Source organism: Lissotriton vulgaris, chromosome 7, assembly GCF_964263255.1.
Source record: "Lissotriton vulgaris chromosome 7, aLisVul1.2, whole genome shotgun sequence".
Taxonomy (NCBI): Eukaryota; Metazoa; Chordata; class Amphibia; order Caudata; family Salamandridae; genus Lissotriton; species Lissotriton vulgaris.
This window is the reverse complement of record NC_141695.1, coordinates 826,963,993-826,989,935: the sequence shown is the minus strand read 5'-3', so window position 1 is coordinate 826,989,935 and position 25,943 is coordinate 826,963,993. Positions and strand designations below refer to the sequence as shown.

The window sequence follows — 25,943 nt, the reverse complement described above, 5'->3', positions numbered from 1 at the left end:
TCCCCCAGACCGGGGGTGCATCCCCGCCAGCCTCCGCCAACATCGCAGGAAGCGGCGGTTGCAGGCCCCCAGCGTAGGAAACAGGCCCTCGCGGTGCGCACACTGGGAAGAGGAAAAGGGGACGAGACCCACGGCACAGGGAGGCCTCCTTCTGGCTACTAGCGTGTCCCAGCCGCCGCGGTCACAGAGCAAATATGCCCGTGAGACTATTGGCGAGTAAATTTATTTTAGAGTATAGATTTCGAGTTGGGGCACAGTTTACAGGACGTGGCGGTGGTGAAGTGTGTATGTATGTATGGTTTCAGTTTACACACATAAATAATCCCAAAATTTTAGTTTTATACCCAAAAATAACAATACATCTACGGGTGAAGTTCACTGTTCCCCCCCAAAAGAATCAGGCTTCCAAAAATTGAACCCCAACGCTCTCTTTATGATTGGGCCAAAAATCCCATCTTGAGCTCGGAGCAATATTACATATCGCATTATATAGGCATCCATTATCGTGTTTTGCAACAGGGAAAACTTGCTGCACGTCACAGGAACATATTGCTCAAAATTCGATCGTACACAACTTGCAATCGTTGGAATCGTGCGCATTAAAACATCTTTATCAGCGCGATTGGCTGATGTTAAAGCCTGGTACGCATCAACTGGTTCAAATATGTTAGCTCAATGTTTCACGCTTTATTACAAATGTCACCAAAAAAATGTTAATATTTCACTTCTGTTCATTGTATTTTATTGTGACGAAAATCCAAGAACATAATCTTCCCAGAATTTATTTACAAAAATTTAAGCTAGTGCCATTATAAATTACAATAACTTTTATTTAACTATTAATTATTGTAAAAAAGTAAAAGCCATTGTTCTGGGGGCGTGGTCAAGATGGCGGCGGAGTAGGACGCTTCTCCGAGCCGCTCCGGCGCCGATCCGGCATAAGCTTCTTATAGCACGGTCCCGAGGGAGCGGTTTAGCTTCAAAAGCGCTGCAGAAGCTCCCCTGGCACAGCGGAGTGGTTTGGAGCCATCGGTGGAGCGGATAGGCATCGGGGGTGTCCGCGGGACCGACTGAGATCTGAGGCCTACAAGACCCCGGCCTCGCGTGGTTCCTGGCACCCGCTCCTGGGAGGGGGCAGGCTTCCTAAGACCCCGCCCAGACCGCCCAGAGCTGTTTGAGAGAAGAGGGGAGCTCCATGCCGATGAGGCGGTCGGCCTAGACACCGGTGCGACTTGGGGTGCTCGACATTCCGGTCAGTGGCGTGGTGCGAGACCACGTGGCGTCGAAGCGGAGGAGTAACGACCCCAGCGGTGACCGTCGAGGGGAGGCCCGGAGACACCTGGGTGCCGACGGAGCTACGCACGCCGAGGGCGGCTGTGAAGAATCGGCAACAGGTGGAGCTCCCGAGTTTGGCTGATAGCGGAGTGTGGCTCTGGACTGGAGTGGAGCGAGCGGTGCGGGCCCGCCATCGAGGCGCGCCATTTTGTTTAGCCTTTGGCACCCGGGCTGAGGGCTGCCCGCCACGATGTCCAACGTGCAGCGCAAGGGGCGCCCGGGGAAGGATGGCGCTTCGAAGTCCTCCCAGCAGCCGGCATCCCCAGGGGCTAGTGGCTCGTCGAAGCAGTCGGACGATGAGGCGCCGGTGACGAAGGCTTTTATGTCCGAACTTTTTGCCTCCATCAAGGAAGACATCTCCGAGCTCCGCGCGCAATTGGCGTCCGACCTGCGGGACGTACGGAGAGATGTGGATGGTATAGGCGAGAGGGTGGCGACTCTGGAGGACCATGATTTAAGTGTGGCCAATGATGTACATCTGTTGCAGCAAGATATCATCCGCCTCACCGAGCAGAATTTGGACTTACAGACGCACACGGAGGACCTGGAAAATCATTCCCGCAGGAACAACATCCGCATTCGAGCAGTGCCATGGGATGGTGAGGTGGGCGACCTGCGTGGCTATGTCCAGGAATTGTTCCTACAGATATTGGATGAGGAGGATGTACGGGAAATCCAGATGGACAGAGTACATAGAGTGGGGTTGCCTAGACGAGGGGGGGGCCCCCCCCTGACATTCTCGTATGTGTCCATGACTTCCAGGTGAAAGAGAGCATCCTCCGCAAGGCCAGGGCCATCACATCGTTGCAGTTCAGGGACCACCGCCCTCAACTCTATCAGGACTTAGCAGCATCTACACTACGGAAACGGAGGGAGTTTCGACCAGTGACTGCTTTTTTGCGGGAACGTAATATCGCCTACTCTTGGGGTCATCCCTTTAGGATCATCTTCCGATGGCAGAACCGACTCGCACAAATTCGCTCCCTCCAAGTAGCGAAGGACCTCTTGGGCCTGGAGGACGACCCGCCTTCTCAGGGAGCAACCGCTTCCCCGTCTCGGAGGCGCCATCGCTCTTCTTCCTGGCACAGGGTGGGCGCCTCCCCTGACCGGCGGCGGCCGGATCGCACTACCAGTTTGCAGGAACGGGGCAACGCAGTGGCATCGGTGGCATCGGTGGCCTCGGCTACCCTGGCTGATTCGCAGCAGAGTTCCGGAGCAGCGTGACCTTTGCTTTGAATGAGGATCGGCGCCGGAGGGGCATCGGCCTTCTGGTCTGGGGGTATGGATGTACTTTTGGAGGAGACACCCCTGACCGTGGCCGTGGGGGTTACCGAGTTGGTTCCCCTAACCCGCTTCCGGAATGGAAGACCCCTCTCAGACCTTGAACTTCTGGACACGATGAGTACTTTCTTCGAATTTTTGGTGTTGAATCTGTTCTTTCTATTGTTTTTTTTTCTGTGGGGGGGTTTGAAGTTGGGGGGTTTGGGGTGTTGGGTGGGGGGGGTCCCATGACGGTGGAAAGGGGGGGTCAACGCAAGGTTATTTGCTGATGTGTGTGAGTGCTTTCGGACGGTGTGGACTGGTTGGAGATGTGGGAAGGCATGTTACAGGTGTGTGGAGTACTTTGGGCTCCGGTGGGGCGGTTGCAGCTGCTCCTCTGAAGTTACCTCTATTAGGAGGACTCGTGTGGGCGGGGGTGGGGGCTCTGGGGACGGCAGTGGTAAGAATTGGGGTCCATTTATGTCATGCCGATTAGCATAGGAACTTGGAACGTTAAAGGTTTGAACTCGCCGCAGAAGAGGCAGAAGGTGTGGAAATATGTAGTGGATCACCAGCTTGATATTGTGGGGTTGCAGGAAACCCATTTGGCGAGGAAAGATGAGTTACGTCTGCGGCATAGGGCATATCCCATTATCTATAGGTCTTCCGCAGCCACGAAACATAGGGGGGTGGCTCTCCTTTTCCGGGCTGCACTTCACTTCCAACCTGTGGAGGTCCGCAACGATAAGGACGGCCGTTGGTTGATGGTCAAGGGGCTCATTCAGGGACGGCTATGCACCTTTGTAGTGGTGTATCTTCCCAACGCTGGTCAGAATAAATTTTTACAAAGTTTGTTGCAGAAGGTGGGGGATTTTGCAGAGGGACACTTGTTTATGTTGGGGGACTTTAACCTGGTGTGGGACAGGGAGATGGATAGCTCAGGGGGTCATAGGGCAGATACGGGAGTGTTTTCTTCATTAACGCAGCGGGAGGTGGAGGAGCTGGGGTTGGTTGATGGTTGGCGTTTTTTCCACCCTACTACGAAGGATTACACGTTCTTCTCCCATGTACACCATTCCTACTCCCGCTTAGATTATGTTTTCCTTGGCCAATCACTGCGCGGGGACATAGTGGATGCCGCCATTCTTCCAATATCCGTTTCGGACCGTAGTCTGCTGGTGCTCAGCCTTCGCTGGTCGTCGCCCGGTGCTGCGCAACGGAAGTGGTATTTCCCGGCCTCAGTGATCAGGGACGAAACGTCCAATAAGGCGCTGCGGCTTGCCATAAAATAATTTTTTGACCTAAACCCCCCGTCGGACACCTCGCTCTCGAACACGTGGGACGCCTTTAAGGCCTCAATCAGAGGCACATGTCTGGGCCTTAACTCGCAGCTCAACACCCTGTGGAGGAAGGAACGTGAGGCCCTGGAGGCCAAGGTGGTCGAGCTCGAACAAGCTCACAAACTCAACCCCTCGAGGGTGACCCTCCGTCCACTGACGGCGGTAAGGGGGAAATTGAGGGCGCACTACGCCAATAGGGCCGAACTCACGCTCCTGAGACTGGGGCGTCAATCCTACTCATGCGGGAACAAGGTGGGTAGACACTTGGCGCGGCAACTGCGGGATAGGAGAGAGCGAGAGTACGTAGGAGGCATCAGAGACGCTGCGGGCGAGCTGCAACACCGGGACGAAACGAAGGCGGACATTTTTGGTGCTTTTACGCTGATCTGTACACGGGTGATGAACTGGGAGCAGACTCCCAAAGAGAGTTTCTGCGACGTTTGCCCCTACCACGAATATCTAAAGAATGGAACGAATTATTGGAGGCCCCGATTTCTAGAGAGGAAGTTCTCTCCGCCATTAAAAATTGAAAGTTACACAAGGCACCAGGTCCGGACGGTTACACCGCGTTTTTTTACAAAACGTATGCTACCGAACTATGTGATTTTCTAGTGTCTCTCTTTAACGATATGGCATCATCCGGAGCCTCTACAGGGACTCTGGCCGAGGCGGTGATCACGGTCCTGCCGAAACCAGGGAAGGATCTGGAGCAATGTGCGTCCTTTCGCCCCATAGCTTTACTTAACATCGACGCTAAATTATACTCAGCAATCCTGGCATGCCGCTTACAGGATTTGATGCCGGCGATCATCCACCCGGACCAGTCTGGCTTTATCAAGGGACGCCAGACCCACGATAATACTCATAGAGTGGTTCACTTAATCGAAAAGGCGGATAGGTTCCGTATCCCAGCAGTGCTCATGGGCCTGGACGCTGAGAAAGCCTTTGACCGGGTGGATTGGGGCTTCCTGTTTAACACGCTGACGGCTTTTGGTTTCTCTGATAAATTTATCATTATGGTGAGGGCTAACTTCTGCAATCCGCGACCGAGGGTGGTAGTGAATGGCCAGGTGTCGGCCTTCTTCCCGCACTCGAGAGGCACCAGACAGGGGTGCCCCCTCTCTCCCTTACTGTTCGCGCTTAGCATTGAGCCTCTGGCGGTGGCAGTGAGGGAGCATGAGGGGGTGAGAGGCATACCGTTCACGGGGGAGCAACATAAGATCTCGCTCTTCGCGGACGACATCTTGTTCTCGGTGGCGGACCCGGCGGGCTCCTTGCCTTGCATCAGGGAGATTCTAGTAGAATTTGAGGAAGTGGCGGGATTTAAAGTGAATTATGGCAAGTCATATATCCTGAATTTGACTCTCTCACAAACTGACGTGGCGCATGTGCGGACGCTGACACCACTGGCATGGGCGACTGGGTCGATTGTTTACCTGGGAGTCCACCTGACCCCGACGGTAGGCAAATTGTTTGCGGCCAATTTCCCACCCCTCCTGGCGAAGACCCGGGCCGAATTGGAGAGATGGAAACCCAAATTCCTGTCCTGGTTGGGTAGGATACATGCTATTAAGATGGTCCTTCTCCCCAAATATCTGTACCTATTTCAGGCCCTACCTATACCGCTAGATAGCGCTTACTTTCGGCGCCTTAAAACGCAGGTGCTGCGATTTGTCTGGCAAGGGGGCCGAGCCCGACTATCCTTTACAGTCTTACGCCGGCCTAGATCGGAAGGCGAGTGGGCTTGCCGGACCTGCATCTTTATTATAAGGCTCCTCAATTGAGGGTGATGGTGGAATGGTCGCAGCAGTTTTCAGAAAAACATTGGCTGCATATGGACCGGAGTGTGGCTGGCCGGTCCATATGGGATCTGTCCTGGAAGCCGAAGAGGGATCGTCCCTTAAACGCCTATATTAGTACTCCCACGGGTACTACACTGAAGGTCTGGGATACCCTGGCTACTGACGAGCGGTGGATGACTTTCCCGTCTCCATTCACGCCCTTGCATTTTAATCCGGCCTTTCCGCCGGCGCTTACTGAGGGGGCCTTTGACGCATGGAGGGAGGGTGGATGTAGGGCGCTAAGCCACCTGTTTCATGGCCCTGACCCTTTGACCTTCGCTAACTGTGTACGGGATTATCAGGTGCCACAAACCGATAGGTATCGGCATGTCCAATTGCTGCATTGGGCCATGTCTCCAGGGGTGCTGGAGGCGGCTACGAGACCCCCCTCGGTGTTCGAGGCTTTCTTGCTGCGGACGTCCTCCATGAAAGGAGTCATCTCCTTCCTTTATCAATTATTGCTTAAATCAGAACTGTCCCCTAGGCCACGATATATGGAGCAGTGGGAGGAGATGGTGGGAAGAGAAGTTACCGATGGTGAATGGTCGGCACTTTGGAGGGATGTGACCCAATTTAACCACTCGATACACCTTAGGGAGGCTCACTTAAAGACTCTCACACAATGGTATTTATGCCCGACTAGGCTCCACCGCATCTACCCGGCTACCTCGGATAAATGCTGGAGGGGATGCGGACTCCTAGGGGATTTCCGCCATATTTGGTGGGACTGCCCTGTGATTCGGCCATACTGGGAGGAAATTCTCTCACATATCAAAGATATTCTTCAATACCCTATAGAGGACTCTATGGCTTCGGTACTGTTGGGTCTATGAGACCCCGGTCTTGAACATCAAACTCGATCTGATAAAAAGATCATGTGGCTGTGCCTGGGGGCGGCCAAGCTCACGTTGGCGGCGGCTTGGAAGCGAAAGGAGGCACCTGCGATATCTCTGTGGCACGCACGACTTTGGAAGCTTTTAAGCTTGGAAAGAATGGCGGACATCTTCCTCGGTAATTACAAGAATTTCGCACATGTTTGGGGACCCCTGGTTGCTTTTCTATCTAAAGGTCTACCGTCGGCAGTTTGCCCAGCATCTTTGAGATCTCTACATCTCTTCCAAATTTAGTGCGATTTGCTGAATGAGTGTGGAAAGTGTGTGTCACCGTCATGGGGAGGGGGGGGGAGGGGGGATTGGGAGTTGCGTTTTCCTTTCTTCTTTGTTCTTTCTCCTTTGTCACCGAGGTGCCCGGGCTCGCCAATAGGTGCACTTGACTGGACTGCACTAACCTGGAGCCCCGCTTGCTTTGGGACATTCTCTCTCCACAAGGCTCGACACCGATGTTGTCTGTTATTTATTGCTTTTTATTCCCTGCAGGTACCTAGATTGACTGACATAGATTACTTCTTGCGATGTGCCATCACCATCGTTTTGCTTTGGATTACTCCCCCTGCGTGGGGACATGTGAGGCGCCTCGGTGCTCTTTTCCTTTCTTGTGTTTCCTTTTGTTCTATGCAAAAATAAAAAAATTTACAAAAAAAAGCCATTGTTCTTTGTAATATCAATACATCTAAGTCATGTAAATACAACACATATTGCATTACAAATGCTAAAGATGTCACATTTGCGAAAGTTAAAACTATTGGCATTATAAATGACAAAGCTATTCATTTCGCTGTTCTCAAAACCAACACATAAATAAAAAAATTGTCATTTACAATACTAATAGCTCAAACTTTCCTAATGCGAGACCTATTGCATTGCAAATGCTTGTTCTCTTTCCCCCTTTCTTTTCCTCTTTTCTTCTTCCTCTTTCTTCCTTTTCTTTTCCTTTCCAAAAAACAAAAAATGTTAAAAGCTTTTCTCCTAATGAAATGAAATTTGATTTGTAGAGCGCATGGCTGCCCGAAAGCGTCCCAGCGCTTGCTTAGGGAACCCGTCCTGGTATTCCCCTGCGAGATAACCCATTACTGGGCATCCCCAAGGTGAAAGCCAGGCATCCCGCTGCGAGGGGCCGTTGTGGAGATTAAGCCATTTTAGACTGATTTTGCAACATTTCTGTTGTTTAATTACTATATATTTTCTTTTGTTACTCATTTGCTCCTGTATGATGTTTTACTATGTTTACTATCTTTCAATAAAGCTTTCTAAACTTAAAATGGAGAATTGCCTGTAAATATGCAAGTGTTTCACTCTTAGTCATATTCTTTCGTACTGATAAGAGAAAGTGAGGCAAAAGCCACGAACTTTGCTTCGCTATCAATACTATGTATCAGAACTGCTCCTATACCTTTTATGCTAGCATCAGTTTCCAAGAAGGTTTTACAGGTGACCTTTTACTAATATCTTCCTTCACAACATTAGTAGCTTGACTGCACTTATCTATCCATATGAACTTAACTGGCTATAAGCAAAGTCCTGAGAGACTGGACAAAATTGGAAAATGTCTTAACACATTGGAAATAATACCCTTCCAGGTCTAAAAAGGACCTGATGCGACCTTCATCCAAAGGAACTGCCACTTTCACCACTGATTTAAACTTTGGGTAAATCCCTTCTCCCAAAATTGTGTTTCCCAGATAGAACAAAGCTCCCACCCGGCTCCCACCCTAAACTTGCATTTCTCTCTTTTCAGGGTGAGTCCTCTCTTACACAACCTACATAATACCTTCCTAAAATTCTCATCATTGTATTCCCTATCCCATCCATTTTCCAGGTTGTTACCCTGGAAAAACATTATATTATGAAGCGCAATCAAACCTTTAGCTATGACTCTCTGGAAACAGCGCCTGCAGGAGCAAATGCAAAAAGCGTGCAAATAAACCTGAAAGCCCCATGGGGCGGGACAAATGAGGTAAAAGACCAAGAGCCTATATGGATCACAATTGATGGTCGGCCACTGAGATATTCATCACACTAACGACTCTCTGAACCTGAAAATATTTGGCAAGGGTTGGCTAGCTACACAAATATTCTGGTTGAGATAGCGAAGATCAACACAGATTCTTATCTTTGTGCCCCATCTTTGGCCACTAAACTAAAGCAACAGGTACCAGACACTCGGAGACAATCTCTTCACTGGCACCTGGCTTCAACAACTTTGCTAGCTTCTCATGCAAAGGTTCCATGATTAGGTGAAGTACTCGCCTAACTCTGTGTACAACAGGTTTGAGACCATTTTTTAAAATAATTCTGCATGAAAAATTCTTACCTAATTCAAGTTACCCTAAACTCCTGTGCATTGGTATGGCCATGACTCACACTGTTCACCAGCAAAACCTGATCCGTGGAATTATGGCTCATAGTGATAGCTAAGTGTATCTGGTGTCTCCACCCAAAAGTTTGTTACCTCTTCTGGTCACATAAACCTTTCCTACTGTTGTGATCCTCATAATGGAGAAATCCACTACATCTGTTTTGAATTCTCCATAACAACCAGGATTAACGTAAGAAAGAGACAAAATAATACCTTCCTTATCAAAAATCTTTTCCCAATTTTCATCATCAATAAGAATGTAAGATGACCCAGAATCTTCCATCACGTTAGTTCCTTGTCTCCAACCATGCTGCACCTGTAATACTTATTTTTCAATATCTTTGTGAAGTTCTGTTTTACATTCACCACTACTCTTATCTGAACCTCTAACATTTCCTCATCAGACATGACTTTGTATTCAATCACTTTCTCCACCACACTCGACAAACCAGTCTTCATTTCCTTCATCCATTCAGAGGTGTGCTGCACCCCCTCCATACTGTTCATCACCTTCTTAAGAGACAGATTCCTGGAAAGGAACGTGTCTTGCACTCTGGAGTTGTTGGTACAACAAACGATCTGGTCCATTGATTGATCACCAAACGCATGCGTACATGGAAAACTTCTCAAAATACATTACATAATTCCCAACTGTCTTCTCTTCGTTTTGTACCCGAGTAAAAATATTATGGCGATCCAAGACAACATTAATGAGGGGACTAAAATGCTCATCTAGCATTCTGACTGGCATTTTATACACATTCCTGTGTTCATGTTCGCCATTCCCCACAATGAATTGATACAGACTCTAGTAAAAAATGCATCTTTCAATGCCTAAATGATGTAGGAGGACTCCTTGTTTCCGAGCTGCAGAAGAGTTTTCTCCTCCAGTCACATTAAGATAAGAGTCAAATCATTTCTTCCATTATTTCCCTTGGAAGGAGGGTTCACCAGCATCGGACACTCAGTTTGAAGGCTGAGGCATGCGGGTGGCTGCCATAGTCAATTGGTAAGAAAATAATACGTTCAAACTAACTAGTAATTCCTCCTACAATTGTCATTAAACTAGAATTCAAATGATGAGGTTCAGGGGATGAAGATTGTTTGTATGCAATAATGCACTTTGTCCTTAGAGATGCAGGAGAAAAATTGCAGTTTCAGTTCTCTGGAAGTATCTGACTCATAACCATCAACTGCCAAAAAGATATTCTGCCATGCAAAATATGTCTTAGGTAGATAGCAACAGCCTTTCTGTGCTTACTCCTGAAAGTTGCTGAAGATAACAATCAATCAATAAATCAGTATTTGTATAGCACGTCTAATCACCCTAGGGGGTATCCAGGAGCTTTGCTGCAGGTGTCAGTTGAAGAGGGGGAGGGTGTTCCAGGGTTTGGCGAGAATGTGGGAAAAGGAGCGTCCTCCGTAGTGGCAGAGGCAGATAAGCGGTGTCTGAGCGAGGGCGGGGTGTGTGAAGCAGAGCTTTCTGGTAGGTTGGTGGAGGATCAGGCGGTGGTTCATTTAGGCTGGTCCTTGGCTGTGGAGGGCTTTGTAAATAAACAACAAATGTTGGGTCAAGTTGCTTAGATCCAAACTATGTAAATCACAGTCAGTACAATTTCCTTTAATATCTCTTCACAGTGTCTCTGTTAACAGTGTTGCTGGGGCTTACGATTAGCAAGTGATCACGCTGTAAGAGCGTGCATGCCAACAGGATTCCTGTATCTTGTTGACATCAATCAATGCACATCTCGATGCTTCCTGATGATTACATTGTCAGTTGATATTTCCTGATGGAGTTACAGGAACTAGTCACCTCATGGTCTCCTTCCTCCAGTGACCAATCACACGTAAGGCTGAAGGGCATGTCAAAACAGTAGCACATGGTTACTGTGGTGCTGATTGAAAATGCACACGCTGGATTCCATGCATCTCCTCTTCAACCGTTGGAGGTAAGCATGGCACAAGAAATGTAACGTACTACCAACATAAAATAAAACAAGCATTGGCATAACCAATAGGTCTCGCATTTGGGACCTTATAAGTATTTACCCATGCAACAGTTGGTGTTGTTGCAGCAAGGATATTCTGCTGCATAACTAAATACTCATAGGGTCCAAAAAGCGAGACCTATTGGCTATGCCAATGCTTGTTTGTTTTTTTGTTAGCGGGACATGGTTTTTGTTAACAGTTCTTTGCATCAAATGAACTTGTTTTTATTGCTCTGAAAATTGTTTCCATTCAGGTTGTAGGAAGCAGTCATTCCTGGGGATGTGGGGGCTGCCTAGCTGTGCACATGCGCCAAACTTTGCAAATGAGAAAAAGCCTGGTGCAGGCGTAGTTTAAAAGTGTGGAGTGAGTGAGCCCCAGGCAGCATGACTCACTCACACAGGAGTTCATGCACTGCACCTGCATACTCAGCATGGTTTAAGGAAACTCAACCCACTCCCTCCCAGGCCTCGAACACATATTTACCAAGAAACTCTGGGAAAAGCCTGCCTGCTGCACTGACAGCTGGTGGTGTGTGTGCCTGGTGAAAGCGTGCACTGACGGCTGGTGGTGTGTGTGCCTGGGGGAAGTGTGCACTGATGGCTGGTGGTGTGTGTCCCTAGTGGAAGCGTGCACTGACGGCTGGTGGTGTGTGTGCCTGGTGGATGCGTGCACTGACTGCTGGTGGTGTGAGTGCCTGGTGGAAGCGTGCACTAGCGGCTGGTGGTGTGTGTGCCTGGTGGAAGTGTGCACTGACGGCTGGTGATGTTTGTGCCTGGTGGAAGTGTGCACTGACAGCTGGTGGTGTGTGTGCCTGGTGAAAACATGCACTGCCGGCTGGTGGTGTGTGTGCCCGGTGAAAGCGTGCACCAACGGCTGGTGGTGTGTGTGTGCCTGGTGAAAGCATGCACTGACGGCTGGTGGTGTGTGCCTGGTGGAAGCATGCACCGACGGCTGGTAGTGTGTGATAGCTGGTAGTGTGTGTGCCTGGTAAAAGTGTGCACTCACGGCTGGTGGTGTGTGTGCCTGGGGGAAGCGTGCACTGACGGCTGGTGGTGTGTGGGCCTGGTGGAAGTGTGCACTGACTGCTGGTGGTGCATGTGCCCACTGAAAGCCTGCACTGACGACTGGTGGTGTGTGTGCCCGGTGAAAGCATGCACTGACGGCTGGTGGTGTGTGTGTGCCTGGTGGATGTGTGCACGGACTGCTGGTGGTGTGTGTGCCCATTGGAAGTATGCACTGACGGCTGGTGGTGTGTGTGCCCAGTGGAAGCGTGCACTGACGGCTGGTGATGTGTGTGCCTGGAGGAAGCGTGCACTGACGGCTGGGGGTGTGTGTGCCCAGTGAAAGCGTGCACTGACCGCTGGTGGTGTGAATGCCCGGTGAAAGCGTGCACCGGGGGCTGGTGGTGTGTGTGTGCCTGGTGAAAGCATGCACTGATGGCTGGTGGTGTGTGCCTGGTGGAAGCATGCACTGACGGCTGGTAGTATGTGACAGCTGGTAGTGTGTGTGCCTGGTGAAAGTGTTCACTGATGGCTGGTGGTGTGTGCCTGATGGAACCGTGCACCGACGGCTGGTGGTGTGTGTGAGTGTGCCTGGTGGAAGCGTGCACTGATGGCTGGTGGGGTGTGTGCCTGGTGGAAACGTGCACTGACGGCTGGTGGTGTGTATGCCTGGTGGAAGCATGCACCGACGGCTGGTAGTGTGTGATAGCTGGTAGTGCGTGTGCCTGGTAAAAGTGTGCACTCACGGCTGGTGGTGTGTGAGCCTGGGGGAAGCGTGCACTGACGGCTGGTGGTGTGTGGGCCTGGTGGAAGTGTGCACTGACTGCTGGTGGTGCATGTGCCCACTGAAAGCCTGCACTGACGACTGGTGGTGTGTGTGCCCGGTGAAAGCATGCACTGACGGCTGGTAGTGTGTGATAGCTGGTAGTGTGTGTGCCTGGTAAAAGTGTGCACTCACGGCTGGTGGTGTGTGTGCCTGGGGGAAGCGTGCACTGACGGCTGGTGGTGTGTGGGCCTGGTGGAAGTGTGCACTGACTGCTGGTGGTGCATGTGCCCACTGAAAGCCTGCACTGACGACTGGTGGTGTGTGTGTCCGGTGAAAGCATGCACTGACGGCTGGTTGTGTGTGTGTGCCTGGTGGATGCGTTCACGGACTGCTGGTGGTGTGTGTGCCTAGTGGAAGTATGCACTGACGGCTGGTGGTGTGTGTGCCCAGTGGAAGCGTGCACTGACGGCTGGTGATGTGTGTGCCTGGAGGAAGCGTGCACTGATGGCTGGTGGTGTGTGTGCCCGGTGAAAGCGTGCACTGACCGCTGGTGGTGTGTATGCCCGGTGAAAGCGTGCACCGGGGGCTGGTGGTGTGTGTGTGCCTGGTGAAAGCATGCACTGATGGCTGGTGGTGTGTGCCTGGTGGAAGCATGCACTGACAGCTGGTAGTATGTGACAGCTGGTAGTGTGTGTGCCTGGTGAAAGTGTTCACTGATGGCTGGTGGTGTGTGCCTGATGGAACCGTGCACCCACGGCTGGTAGTGTGTGTGAGTGTGCCTAGTGGAAGCGTGCACTGATGGCTGGTGGGGTGTGTGCCTGGTGGAAATGTGCACTGACGGCTGGTGGTGTGTATGCCTGGTGGAAGCGTGCACTGACTGCCGGTGGTGTGTGTGCCTGGTGGAAGCGTGCACTGACGGCGGGTGGTGGGTGTGCCTGGTGGAAGCGTGCACTGACGACTGATGGTGTGTGTGCCTGATGGAAGCAGGAGCATTCACAGTGATAGAAGACACAAATGAAACTGACAAAGAGGAGGGGGAGAAGGGAGGGGGAGTGGGAGCAGAGGAGTATGATTCACAGCTATAAAAACACAGATGGCAGCTGTGCGCATGCACAAGTTCGTGAACGCAAGCTGTAGGCCAGCAAAAGCCTCTGGTGGCACTTTTAAAAGCCACTTACTAAATGTCTCGAAGAGACAGCATGCACTGTCTCAGGCGAGACCTAAAAAACTAGATTTACAATGCCATGAACTTCAGATGGCAATCAAAGTAGATCAATCATACAGTCCAACTCTTGGAAGAGGTTGATGGCTGCTTAACTTGCTTCTCCTAAAGTGTTTGTTACCAAAAATGTGTTGTAACCAATAACCAAGGAACAAATCAGGGCAAATTGATTCTATGGTTTGTTGGTTTACAAAGATACAGCCACAATAATATTTGCAACAGGAAAGCACATGTCAAAAGGGTTTCCTTGAGAGACATTTGTAATGCAGCTACTTGTACACCCTGTCAATCAATCAATCCGATGTTTTAGTGCGCGATTCTCACCCATGAGGGTCTCAAGGTGCTGAAGGAGGGGGGTGTGAGCAGCTCATAACGTCATGCTGCATTACCAGTTGCAGGTGTGAGGAGGATTTCCAGCAGATTTTGCTTTTCATGTGTTATATTCTGTTAATTAAAAATTTGTTTTTTTCCTTCAAGAAAATTTGCACTTGGTGCTGCGTGAAATTTGGTCTGCTGGAATTAATTTATGCAGTATCAGTGGTTCCTAACAGTAGCATAAGTATTTACTTACTTTCTAAGAACTGGGACGAGGAAGACAGGCGAGTAGTTAATGAACTGGATCCCACTGTGGCGGCAGTCTCCAAATGGCATGAATATGCAGGCAGTGACAATGCCAGCACCGCCAAGCATATTAAAACCTGCATATCCACCACCCTCTTTATGGTGAGGACCCGCCATGAAAAAGGTGGCAGACATGCAGGTAAGGGGGCCCTAATAGAGTTCCAGCCGAATCTAGCCCTGAGGGTGCATGCAGAGGGCAGATATTGTGCCCCCCTGGAATTGCACCCTTGTTCCTACATAGTGTGGCATGCATGGCTTGGTGCATGCCACACCATGCAGGAATATGCGGCAGGCACTCTCACGGTGGTGGTTTGCTTTTTGGGCTCTCCTATGAGCCTAACATATCAGCTACCTTGAGACCACCGCCACACAACCCACCCACCCTGAATAAAGTCAGACTCCGGTAGGTAGGCTCACCACAGCCTTGGCGGCCTTCCTCGGACCGCTGTAATGGTGGTCCCATTGGAAGACCACCAAACTCGTAATAAGGCCCTCTGTCTTTTCTGACTCACAGTTTTCAGTTGTTCTACGCCAAGAGACTGCCTTGAACCAGACCACATCCCAGATTCCACTGCAGTAAATGAAGGTCTGGGACTGGAAACACGATGTTAGTTTGAATCATTTAGTAATCCTTACCCTGATGAGTTACTATTGATTGTTTTGTTGTTTCCATCATTTCTGGAACCTTGACTAACCCTTCTGTGTCTCCTATATGAAGCTTCAAGACCCATTCGACGTCCCAACCATCTTATCGAAAGGCTCATAACGCCTGTGGATCCACAAGTTCTGCACACAACCTACATCCTACTCTGTGTATGCGCCCCTGGAATAGTGCTGCTGTGCATCATCCTCATAGTTGTGGCCTGTCGAAGTAAGTGAGGAGGGGGTGATGGGGGATGAGCAATGACTGACTGGGGGAATAGGGATAACCTCACCCTCCCTGGTATATGGTGACCACATCACACTGAGTCTTGAGATACTGTCACCTGCCATGGGCCTTTAACCTACATGCAATTGCTGTCAGGTGTCATATTCGTAGTAAATTCAGTGATAAACTAAGACCAAAACATCCAGAATGCATTGTTGTCACATAAAAAACCTTGGCTGATATCAATGTCCCTGATGACAAGGAGGGTGGTAACCTGTCTACCTGTGGGTCGCGAGAGTATTGAGTTTGCAGTAGATCTGAGCGATAATTACGTGCGCTGTGGATCTGAGGGTTAACTTGGTGTGCTTTGGATCTGAAGGATAATTACGTGCGCTGTGGATCTGAGGGATAACTTGGCGTGCTGTGGATCTGAGGGATAACTAAGTGTGCTGTGGATCTGAGGGATAACTAAGTGTGCTGTGGATCTGAGGGATAACTAGGCGTGCTGTGGATCTGAGGGATAACTAAGTGTGCTGTGGGTCTGAGGGATAATTACGTGCGCTGTGGATCTGAGGGATGACTAAGTGTGCTGTAGATCTGAGGGATAATTACGTGCGCTGTGGATCTGAGGGTTAACTTGGTGTGCTTTGGATCTGAAGGATAATTAAGTGTCATGTCGATCTGAGGGATAACTAAGTGTCATGTGGATATGAGGGAGGATTGAGATACGAATTAGAGAGGAGGCTTTAGGGCTTTTAGGGGGCTCTGAACCTAAGGGAATGCCCAGGATTCTGTCCTTGAGGGGAGTAGTCAAAGTCCTATGAAACTGAGGGAGTACCCAGGGTGATGCAGAGCTGTGAGAGTATTGAGCAGGGCTGTGATCAGTGGATCAGAGCGAGGATTTAGGGTGCCGTGAATATGATGGACGACTCACTGTGCTACTAATCAGAGGACAATTGGAGTGCCGTGGTATCGCTCTGTTTGATCCCACATTATATCTCCCTCCTTGTAATCCTTTCCCTTCTCACTTTATATTCCCATCTCTTGTCTTCATTCTCCTTGTCCCTGCAGGAAAAAGAAATGACAGACTTCGGATCAAGAATTCTACGAAGACTATGCAAACATAAATGTGAGTGTTTACATTTCACTGATCTGCCTAGGGGATTAAAAAGTCTGTCTGACCTCCCATTAAGGAAATGTGCTATACAAAAGCACCTGTACCCACTTCTGCGCGCTTGTTAGCCATGACCTACTGCAAAGTTATATTCAGCAAGACATGGTGGTGGGAGAGTCGAGGAATTGTGTAACTTGTGTCACACTTAGACACAAAGCACTTGTGAAGATAAGTACCTTCATTGATTACAAATGACCAGTCACTAAAGGTTTTGAGTTCATTCTGGTGTACGTATAAACCATACCTCGCTCCCAAAGCTGATGAACTCATCCAGGTTTTCCTTTGCACGCTGGTCCTGGTAGCACTGAAATAGTTATGCGATAAATGTCATTTCAAGCACCAGAATCAACATTTATAAATTTTGCACTGGATGAAGTTCTCATGTATAGAGCATAAAAACCAAAGACCTGGATTCTATGGTACATGACCCCTTCAGAGCCACTCTGTATCAGTATACCACCTTGGAATCATCTGTTGCTCTTTGCAAGACACGTTGTTCTAGTTGTTTTTTTAATTTGGTCTCAATCAAGACACAGTAATTTATAAGCATGAGGAGGGACAATCAGGACTGGTGTGTCTCTCCGTCTACCAGAGGAACCAATGGAGAGGTAGGGATTTTTCTTATGCTGTGCTGTTCTTGGAGAGTTCTGTTCTTATCATCCCACACCCCCTGCTATTCTTCATCCCCTCACTTCAGTGGGACGTTGTACAGCATCAAGATATTTTTTGGGTATAGATTTTTGAGACGGACGTCATTGGGTGAAGAAAGGATGCTTGCTCTTCAGAGATTTTCTCAACCCTTCATTTCGGGAATAATGAAAAGTAATTGTCAGGGAGGGTTTAGTCACACTAAAGAAGCCAGGGGGAGGAGAGGTGCAGCTTGGAAAACTTGAGCTAGCATTTCTGAATTTACTTTATAATTTTACGAGCTCCACTTGAGCACTCTTGGATGCATGTGAAGTTGATGTTTGCAAATAAATGTGGGCGTCTGCACCACACAAGTGGATCCACACGATTCCGTTGGTGAAATGTGCGCCTGAGCCCTTGGAACAGCGAGCTCTGCGGTTCAGCTGTACACAATCCACTCCTAACCACAGATATTGGGCCTCCCCTTGCAGGTATATGACAGACTGCTTGCAAGCAGTTTCACTCGGCGGATACCCATTGGTAATAATTCCCCGTGACTCCACCATGAAGCAGTCAGGATCTGCCAAAGGTGTAAAACCATGAAACAGAATAGCACATTCAATTGTGAGGTTATACTGTAGTTTAGTTCCTATATCCCTGATAGGCTCTGCGCATGGGAATAATATACACTATAGTTTTGACATAGGACTGAGGTCAGTATGTCTCTATCAAGTACATTAAACATAATTACTTGTGTGTGCCAGCTAACTCAGAGGTAACTAGAAACTTCTCGAATGAGAAAGAAGGGATTCGTTTCTGACAACCGCATAAACATGACAACTTTGTTTCCCGTTAGAATCGGAACAATCTCAGAATTGTGGAAACAATAGATAACAGTTTCACTCAGTCAATCGTGCATGCTTCATTCCTACAGAGTTTGCACAGAAAATAGGGAGACAGGCATTTCAATGAAAAGGGTTTATTGAACAGCCTTATTTCTCATGCAAGAGATATAAACTGCTACAATCGTAAGACAGCATGCGAAGTAAAATATGTACAGCGTTAGCAGTAAGATAAAATAATACTGCAACAGCATGGTTTGTAGCAATGACATATATTAATAAAAATACATACATAAATAACACAGGATAAAAAACTCATCTAAAATAATCCTACCCCAGTGTACCTAACCTAAGTGTAGTATGAGGGAAGAAGTAGGTGCTGTTTAGCTATAATGTAGTTTAGCCAAGAGTTGCCCAAAGTTTCTCTAGCTTCTAGTCTGCTCCATACCTTTAGAATGAGTGACGTTGGAATCTCTTTCCGGGTCTCGATCTCTAACACCTCACAAGAGTAGTCAGAAACACTGGAGCTGGATTCTCGGCGGGGGGATGACAGCGTCTGATCAGTGCGTCAGTTGGGGACTCGACTTCCTCCAAAGTTGCCGCGGCAAGCTGCGTCGTGCAAGTAGGCAGCCGAACCGTGGTTTGCCATGGTAAGTGAAGGTATATTTATACCTTGAAGGTGTTTAGGAATGCCAGTACTGATGTAAAAGTTGGACAGAATAACGTCATGAATGAATCCCTAAGGAATAGATGTTCATGCATAATAAATGAGTTATTGGAGAAATCAATATCCAAGCAAGGGGTAGTCTTAAAGGCTTAAGAGTCTGGTTTTACAAGAACTCGTTGTGACATAGATGAACAAATGTAGGTGGCCATGCCTGTATTTGGTTAGCATGTATATAATGCCTAAAAAGGCTGGATTTCAAAGCCTAAATAAGGGCAATGTGAATTGTACCTATATAAGGGCATAAATCTGGAAATCTATATACAGTATCTAAATCGACACACAACAATACGAAGGAGTCATCAATGTTGCATTTCAAAACAAAACCAGAACTTAACTTCAGTATTTGTGTTGCACACCCTCTGAAGGAAACTGCATATAAAACCATGAGCAATAGCACAAGCTTGCTTCGAAAACTATGTAAGTACTTATGGTTGTATGGCAGAATAACAACAACAATATCGATTTACAACAATATATTGTCAAAAACATTGTCTACCAAAATATTGAGTTTACATACTTTGTACGCAACCTACCAAAATATAGTGGAAGAAAATATTGTCAAAAAAGTTAAGTATGTTAAAATTGTCATGTATATAGTAATTTAAGTGATTTGGTAAAAATATAAAACTAGAAAATAATGAAGTAATTAAAAAGATATATTTTTATTAAGTAATGATATATACATGTTATTTAAGAATATAAAGACAATAATTACATTTTATTTTGAATACATGAAATTAAATATAATACCAATAACTTCTAGGTAAAAATTAACTATCATGTACATAAAACATATATGTAACCTTATTTTAAATATGATAATACATTTAAAAAAATCAATATCAAGTGATTATTTAATTGACATAAAAAATTATTTCCAAAATAAGTATCATTTGAATAACTTTCCACCCTAATTCCCTACAAACCCAACAACCGGCAAATAATGAATTACAATAACAAATAATAAATCAATTTACACAATTAATCTCAATTAAAAATGTAACAAGATGGGAAAGCATTTTAATTACACATTACAAATTACAAACAATACTTACAAATGTGGAACAATTATATTTGTAATATTAATACCTAAAATTAATATCATAACTAATACATATTAAATTACATTAAAAGATACTTAATGCAACTATATTTAAGTAAACAATATTATATACAACAATATTTATTAAAGCAATATTATGTACATATAAAACGATATTCTTGCCTTCTATATTTTGTTTCTCCATATTTTTGATATGCTATTTATGTGAAACAATCATTTTGAATCAATGTGTCTCATTCACCACCTCATACATACCACTTCCTCCTCTGATATAAATTAGCTGCTTCCGTAAAATAACCATGAATACGTAAGTCATACGCACCAGTCTTCAGAGTACCTGACACTCGGGTTCTCTGTGTGACTTTGGTAAATCAATGTTCTTTGGTAATAAAGTTGTAACAAGTTCATATATACAGAAAGGTCACAAGGGGTTTGGGACTCTCCAGACCCGTTATATTAGTGTATAATGTATTCATCTGTGGAAAAGAGTGGAGATCTTTCTCGGCGCTATGCTAATGCCAACCATTGGCGTCTACACAGGTTCCCAAGACGAGAGGCGGGGTGGGGTTTTGGGTACAGACAAAATTAAAAAAATATATAGAACTTGCTCCTTTCTCAATCCTGATGCTGGTCAGGTCCTGGGCTGAATGCACTGCGCAGGCTCCCAGATAACAATGCCTGATGCTGCTCTCATGCTGGGAATACTATTCCCATACTTTTCCCAGCATGAGAGCAGCGCTGGGATTGGTCTGAATGCCGTGGTTCGGTGCTCAGACAGGGACTGGGAGCCTGTGGCTTTTCTCCACCCTGCTGTACAACACAGCGGGTGGAGAAATGCTAAGTGCGCATGACGGTTTGGCCAGCATAAGACGACCGGTCAAACAGTCAGGCACACTAAGTGGTGCTGATCACCCTTTCTCTCCACTGCCGTGACAGAGTGCATGCCCCCCCGCCCCCTAATACGTGCAGCTGGCAGCCGCAGGTAAGAAGAAAAATAACATTATAATAACATTGGTTTGTTATCATTTTATTTCTTAGTGGAGGACTGCTCGGGCGGTAGCCTGTAAGCAGGGTAAGATTTTAGCAATGCGTTTGAAGGTTAATCAAAGTCCTAATTCATTAACTCACCTTTCATTCTGTGCGTCTTGGCATGATACTCCCTAGCATGAGGAGAAGCAAAACAGAAACAAAGTAGAGAAGGAACAGTGACAGGTAGAAAGGCAGTTGCCCTATAGCCTCTTCCATGCGCTGGACGGCCCCCGTCCGTCCGACGTCACGGTTGGCGTGAGCGTCGGACGGCTGGCGGCCGTCCGATCTGCGCACATGGAATTTGTGAAGTCTCGAAGAGGATAGGCCTTGCTGAAGTGTCAGGGGCCCGTAGGTGCTGGAAGTAGGTGTGTGGGGGGTTCTGTAGCACCTCAAAAATAATCATGCTGGAGTTCAAAAGGTGAATGAGCGATAACAATGTCTTTAAAGTTTTTTTTTTTTAAACCTTTTTTATTAGTGGCGTTCAACAAAGAGTCATGACAGTAACAGCATCAATAATCCAATACAGCAGTATCCACGGTACATTAAGTGGATAATCATCATCTTTACAAGGGCTGGTACAATGCAAACACACCTCTTACCGTCCTGGAATGAGAGGCCACTCCACAGGGAACCCTCCCTCCCTCCAGTCAGGGGTAGAAGGAGCGGGGACACCATCTCACCCTCGTATACAGGCACCATGGCAGGCAGGGAGGAGAATTATCACCGAACTCACCGACCCATGTTTGTCTTAGCCCCGACCGGTCATCCAGCCATGTCACCCTGTACAGTAGTGTGTCATATGTGTATCAAGTGAGCGTGGCCCCGCCAAGCACCTCAGTGGCAGTCAGTGTGAGGGCAATCGGAATGGAGTACAGCTTAAATCAGTGCATAGCGCTCATCAACACAGAAGCCATCCTTAACGACTTGCATCTGCAGGGTCCAGCGCATTCGTCTGTCCTCATTGGCCTATTGTGTCAGAGTATCAGGAGGAGTAGAAAGGCCTGTCGTCTAAGCTATGCCATATGATCCGTACATATCCCGAACCCCCCAACACCACCCCAGCAATAATCGCCCCATTCCACCCCGGTCCGGGCGGGTCAAGGCCCATTCTATCGTGTGCAATATAGTATGGCGGGTGTGGTGTAAAGCACCTATATACGCTCACGGGCCCGGCATCGGCTTGTCATCTCCAGAGGAGTCGCTATGAGTCGTTTGAGACAACCAGTATACCTGTAAGGGGGACCAAAAGTCACTGGGTTTACAGCGGGCAGGTAACAGTTCTGCATAGACGCCATGCTGGTCCTGGCAATACGTGAGATCGTCCAGCCATTCTTTAAATTTTGGTGCCCTGCCCCTCCCCCACCTGCAAGCAATCCTCCTTTTTGCAAGTAGCAACGCGATATCAACAAATCTACGGTCTGACTTGGGTACATTTCTGGTATATCCCAGCAGCATCACCACCGGTTCCATGGGAAGAGGGCCAGCAATCATTACTTGGAGTGCAGCATGTACCTGCTCCCAGTATGCCTGTATCGCTCCGCACTCCCAGGCCAAGTGGAGGAAACCCGCGCCCTCCGCCCGGCATCTCGCACATCTGTCGTCCTCCGAGAGGTGAAATCGCAGCTTCCTAACTGGAGTGTAGTAATATCTCTGCACGAACTTGTAGTGGATAATTTTCAGTCTACAGCTGGAGGAGACTTTGGCCGTGACTGAGCAGCAATACCTCCACTGCTCGTCGGTGAGTGCAGTAGGTAGGTCAGAGTCCCAGGCAGCTCGCGCCTTAGACAGAACCAGAGGGCGTCGCTCACGAATGGCAGCATACAACTTCGACACCAAGTGCCTGCCGTCCGACACAAGCAAGATGTGCAATGGCAATACTGTACCCGGTTTCTCCGGGAAGCTAGGGATCATACCCTGACGGAGTTGAATATAATAGAACACCTCCATTGGCGTCGGTGGAGTGGTCAGGAAGATCTGATCCTTGGTACGGAACAGTCCATCCTGAAACAAATCATCCCAGGTATTAAGATGTACGCGAGTGCACATAGATCGAAATCCATGTTCCATTAAAAGCGATAGCTTCGGGTGGTACGCAAGGGGCATCGCCGGTGAATAGAGCATAGGGGCGCCCAGCAGTTTAGTCACTCTCCGCCACGAGTCTATGGTGCAGGTAACAGTGGTAGCTGGCGTCTCGACATCACCAACCAGACCCATCAGCATGCCCTTGAGCGGCAGTGGGTGCACGATCCAGTCCTCAGCAGCAACCTGAGGCATAAAGGGAGCGGGGTTAACCCAGTGGTAAGCATGCTGAGCCTGAGCACTGAGGTAATACACCTCCAAATCGGGTATATCAAATCCGCCCCTGTCATATGGCTGCGTCAAGACATTCCAACTGAGGCGCGGCTGCTTACCGCCCCAGAATAGGCAAAGCAACTCAGATCGGAGTCTTTTAAAAAAGTAGGCACCCGGGTAGTATGGTATGTTTTGAAAGAGGTACAGGAAACGTGGGAGGATAACCATTTTTATCAGGGAGGCTCTGCCTGCCATCGACAGCGGGAGGGCTAACCAGCGGGTCACATTGTCGGTCAGTTGTGAAATAGCCACCCCATAGTTCAATCGGATCGTGTCGTCCTTATTGAGCGACACTTCAATGCCCAAGTACATTAAGTCAGAACTGCACCACTCCAACGGGTAATCTAGCGGGAAACGGGTTACGGAAGCCGTGAGGGGGAAGAATTGCGACTTCTTCCAATTGATGTGCACTCCGGAAATGCCACCGAACAGCACAAATTCTCTCAGTAGTGGGTTGAGGTTGTCCTGTGGGTGTTGCACATACAAAGTGACATCATCCGCATAGAGGGATATGCCAATCTGCCGTTGATTACAATTAAAGGCGCTGGCCTTATGTAATTGCCGGATCCTGCAAGCCAGCGGCTCAATTGACAGGGCAAAGAGCAGGGGTGACAGGGGGCAGCCCTGCCTAGTCCCCCTCGTAATCGGCATCTGTGCCGACAGCACACCGTTGACGACAACCCTGGCGACCGGAGAAGTGTAGAGCAGCGTCACCCAGGCGATGAATATCCAGGGTAACCCCATTCTGCTCAAGATGGCCAAAAGATAACCCCACTCCACCGAATTGAACGCCTTGGTGGCGTCTAAAAACACAGCAGCGACCGGCAGGTCGGGCGATATGGTGGGTATGAGGGAGAACAGGGTGCAGAGGTTATGGGACGTGGCTCTCCCTGGGACGAATCCAGATTGATCCGGCAGCACCAGGGTATTCATAAGCAGGGACAGCCTAGTCGCGAGCACTTTCGCTAGAATCTTCGCGTCGCAGTTTAGCAGCGACAGGGGTCTATAGGCATCGGTATCCGCTGGGTTCTTCCCTGGTTTCAGAAGCGAGGTGATCGCCACCTCCCTCATAGAGCCCGGCAGTATCCCCACCTCTAGCGACTCTTCGAAGACCTCTTTCAGTACTGGTGCCATGATGTCAATGTAGCATTTATAGAATTCGGCCGGTAGGCCGTCCAGCCCTGCAGCTTTGCCATTACTGAGTGACATGATCGCTTCCCGGATTTCATCCAGCTCGAAAGGGCATCCCAAGAACGCCCTGTCGCCATCACTTAGCCAGCAGAGTGCTATGTCATCCAGGAAATTCCCGAACTCCACCTCACCTACCTGCTGTGTGGAATATAGCCGTTTGTAGTGCTGCAGGAAGGTGTCCTGGATCCCTTTAGAATCCTGGTAAGTCCTGCCCTCTCCATCAGAGATTTCCAAGATATGTGTGGCGAATCGCTGGTGCCTCGTGAGTGCCGCTAGAACTTTTCCCGGCCGATCCCCCTCGCAGTAGCGCCTAGCTGTCCAGTATTTGCCACGGAATTTCACTTCTCTGGCCGCTTCTTCCTCATAAGACGACAGTTTGGCCCTGAATGCCATCTCTAGGTCAGGGCAGGGATTTCCGACCATCTCTGCCTCTAGCGCCTTAAGCTCCGCTTCAAGATTAGTCAATGTGCGCACAATTTCCCTTAGCATGCCACAGCTCTTAGAGATTGTGACACCTCTCACAGTTACTTTAAAAGCTTCCCAGATTGTTTCGACCTTATCAACAGACCCCTTGTTCCTAGGGAAGAAGGCTTCAATTTCCTCGCCAAGTTCCTGCTTAAAGACAGGATCAAGCAGGGCCGAAGGGAAGAGCCGCCACGGTGGCCGCATTCTTGCATAGCCAGGCATCTCCATAACAGTCAGTACAGGGCAATGGTCCGAGTAGGTACGAGGCAGATGTTTCACCTGAACGACTCCCCCAGCTAGGCCCCGGGAGATAAAGCAGTAGTCGATCCTTGCCCATGAGCGCGCGTGTGTAGTCAAGTGGGTACCTTCCCTAGCTGCCGGGTGTAAGTGCCTCCAGCTATCCAATAATCCTGCCTCCGTCAGTATGCCCTGAAGTGTGTCCCTAGCTTTCGTGTTGTATTGTCCACTACCGTCCGATCTGTCCGCCCCCGGATGTAGTGATAAATTGAAGTCCCCCCCCCAGACTAGGTGTGTGGCTTCGACCTCCAGTACATGTCCCCACAACGTCAGGAAAAAACCAGGTGTGTCGACATTAGGTGCATAACAATTTACAAGCATTATCACATCAGTGCCCAGCCTCCCCCAAAGGATCACATACCTCCCCTCATTATCCGCCCGAACTCCCAACTTCTGGAACGTCAACCTTTTATTGATCAGAATGACCGTCCCCCTGGAATAGGTAGAATAGGAAGAAAACTCTCTCACATTCGCCCATCTGCTTGCGAACTGAGGGACACAACATGGGCTCAGGTGGGTTTCCTGGAGCATTGCTATCTGCACATGATGCCTATCTAGATATGCAATTACATTCCTGCATTTCCGGGGGTTATTAAGGCCTTGAACATTCCAGGACAATATGGATACAGTAGTTAAGGCGTGATCACCCGCGTTTATCACCACATCCCTGAAACAAGC

General features: G+C 48.5%; 1 protein-coding gene across 12 annotated transcripts in view; it reads left to right on the top strand.

The window, feature by feature from the left end:
• Nucleotides 1-25,943, top strand: part of LOC147702483 (uncharacterized) — a 203,202-nt gene that overhangs the window by 158,309 nt on the left and 18,950 nt on the right. For all 12 annotated transcript variants that reach the window (XM_086931113.1, XM_086931114.1, XM_086931109.1 and 9 more), the window contains 2 exons: nt 15,349-15,501; nt 16,570-16,627. In XM_086931113.1, coding sequence (XP_086787239.1) covers nt 15,349-15,501; nt 16,570-16,625 — 209 coding nt within the window. In that variant the 3' untranslated portion in view covers nt 16,626-16,627. The remainder of the gene's footprint in view (nt 1-15,348; nt 15,502-16,569; nt 16,628-25,943) is intronic.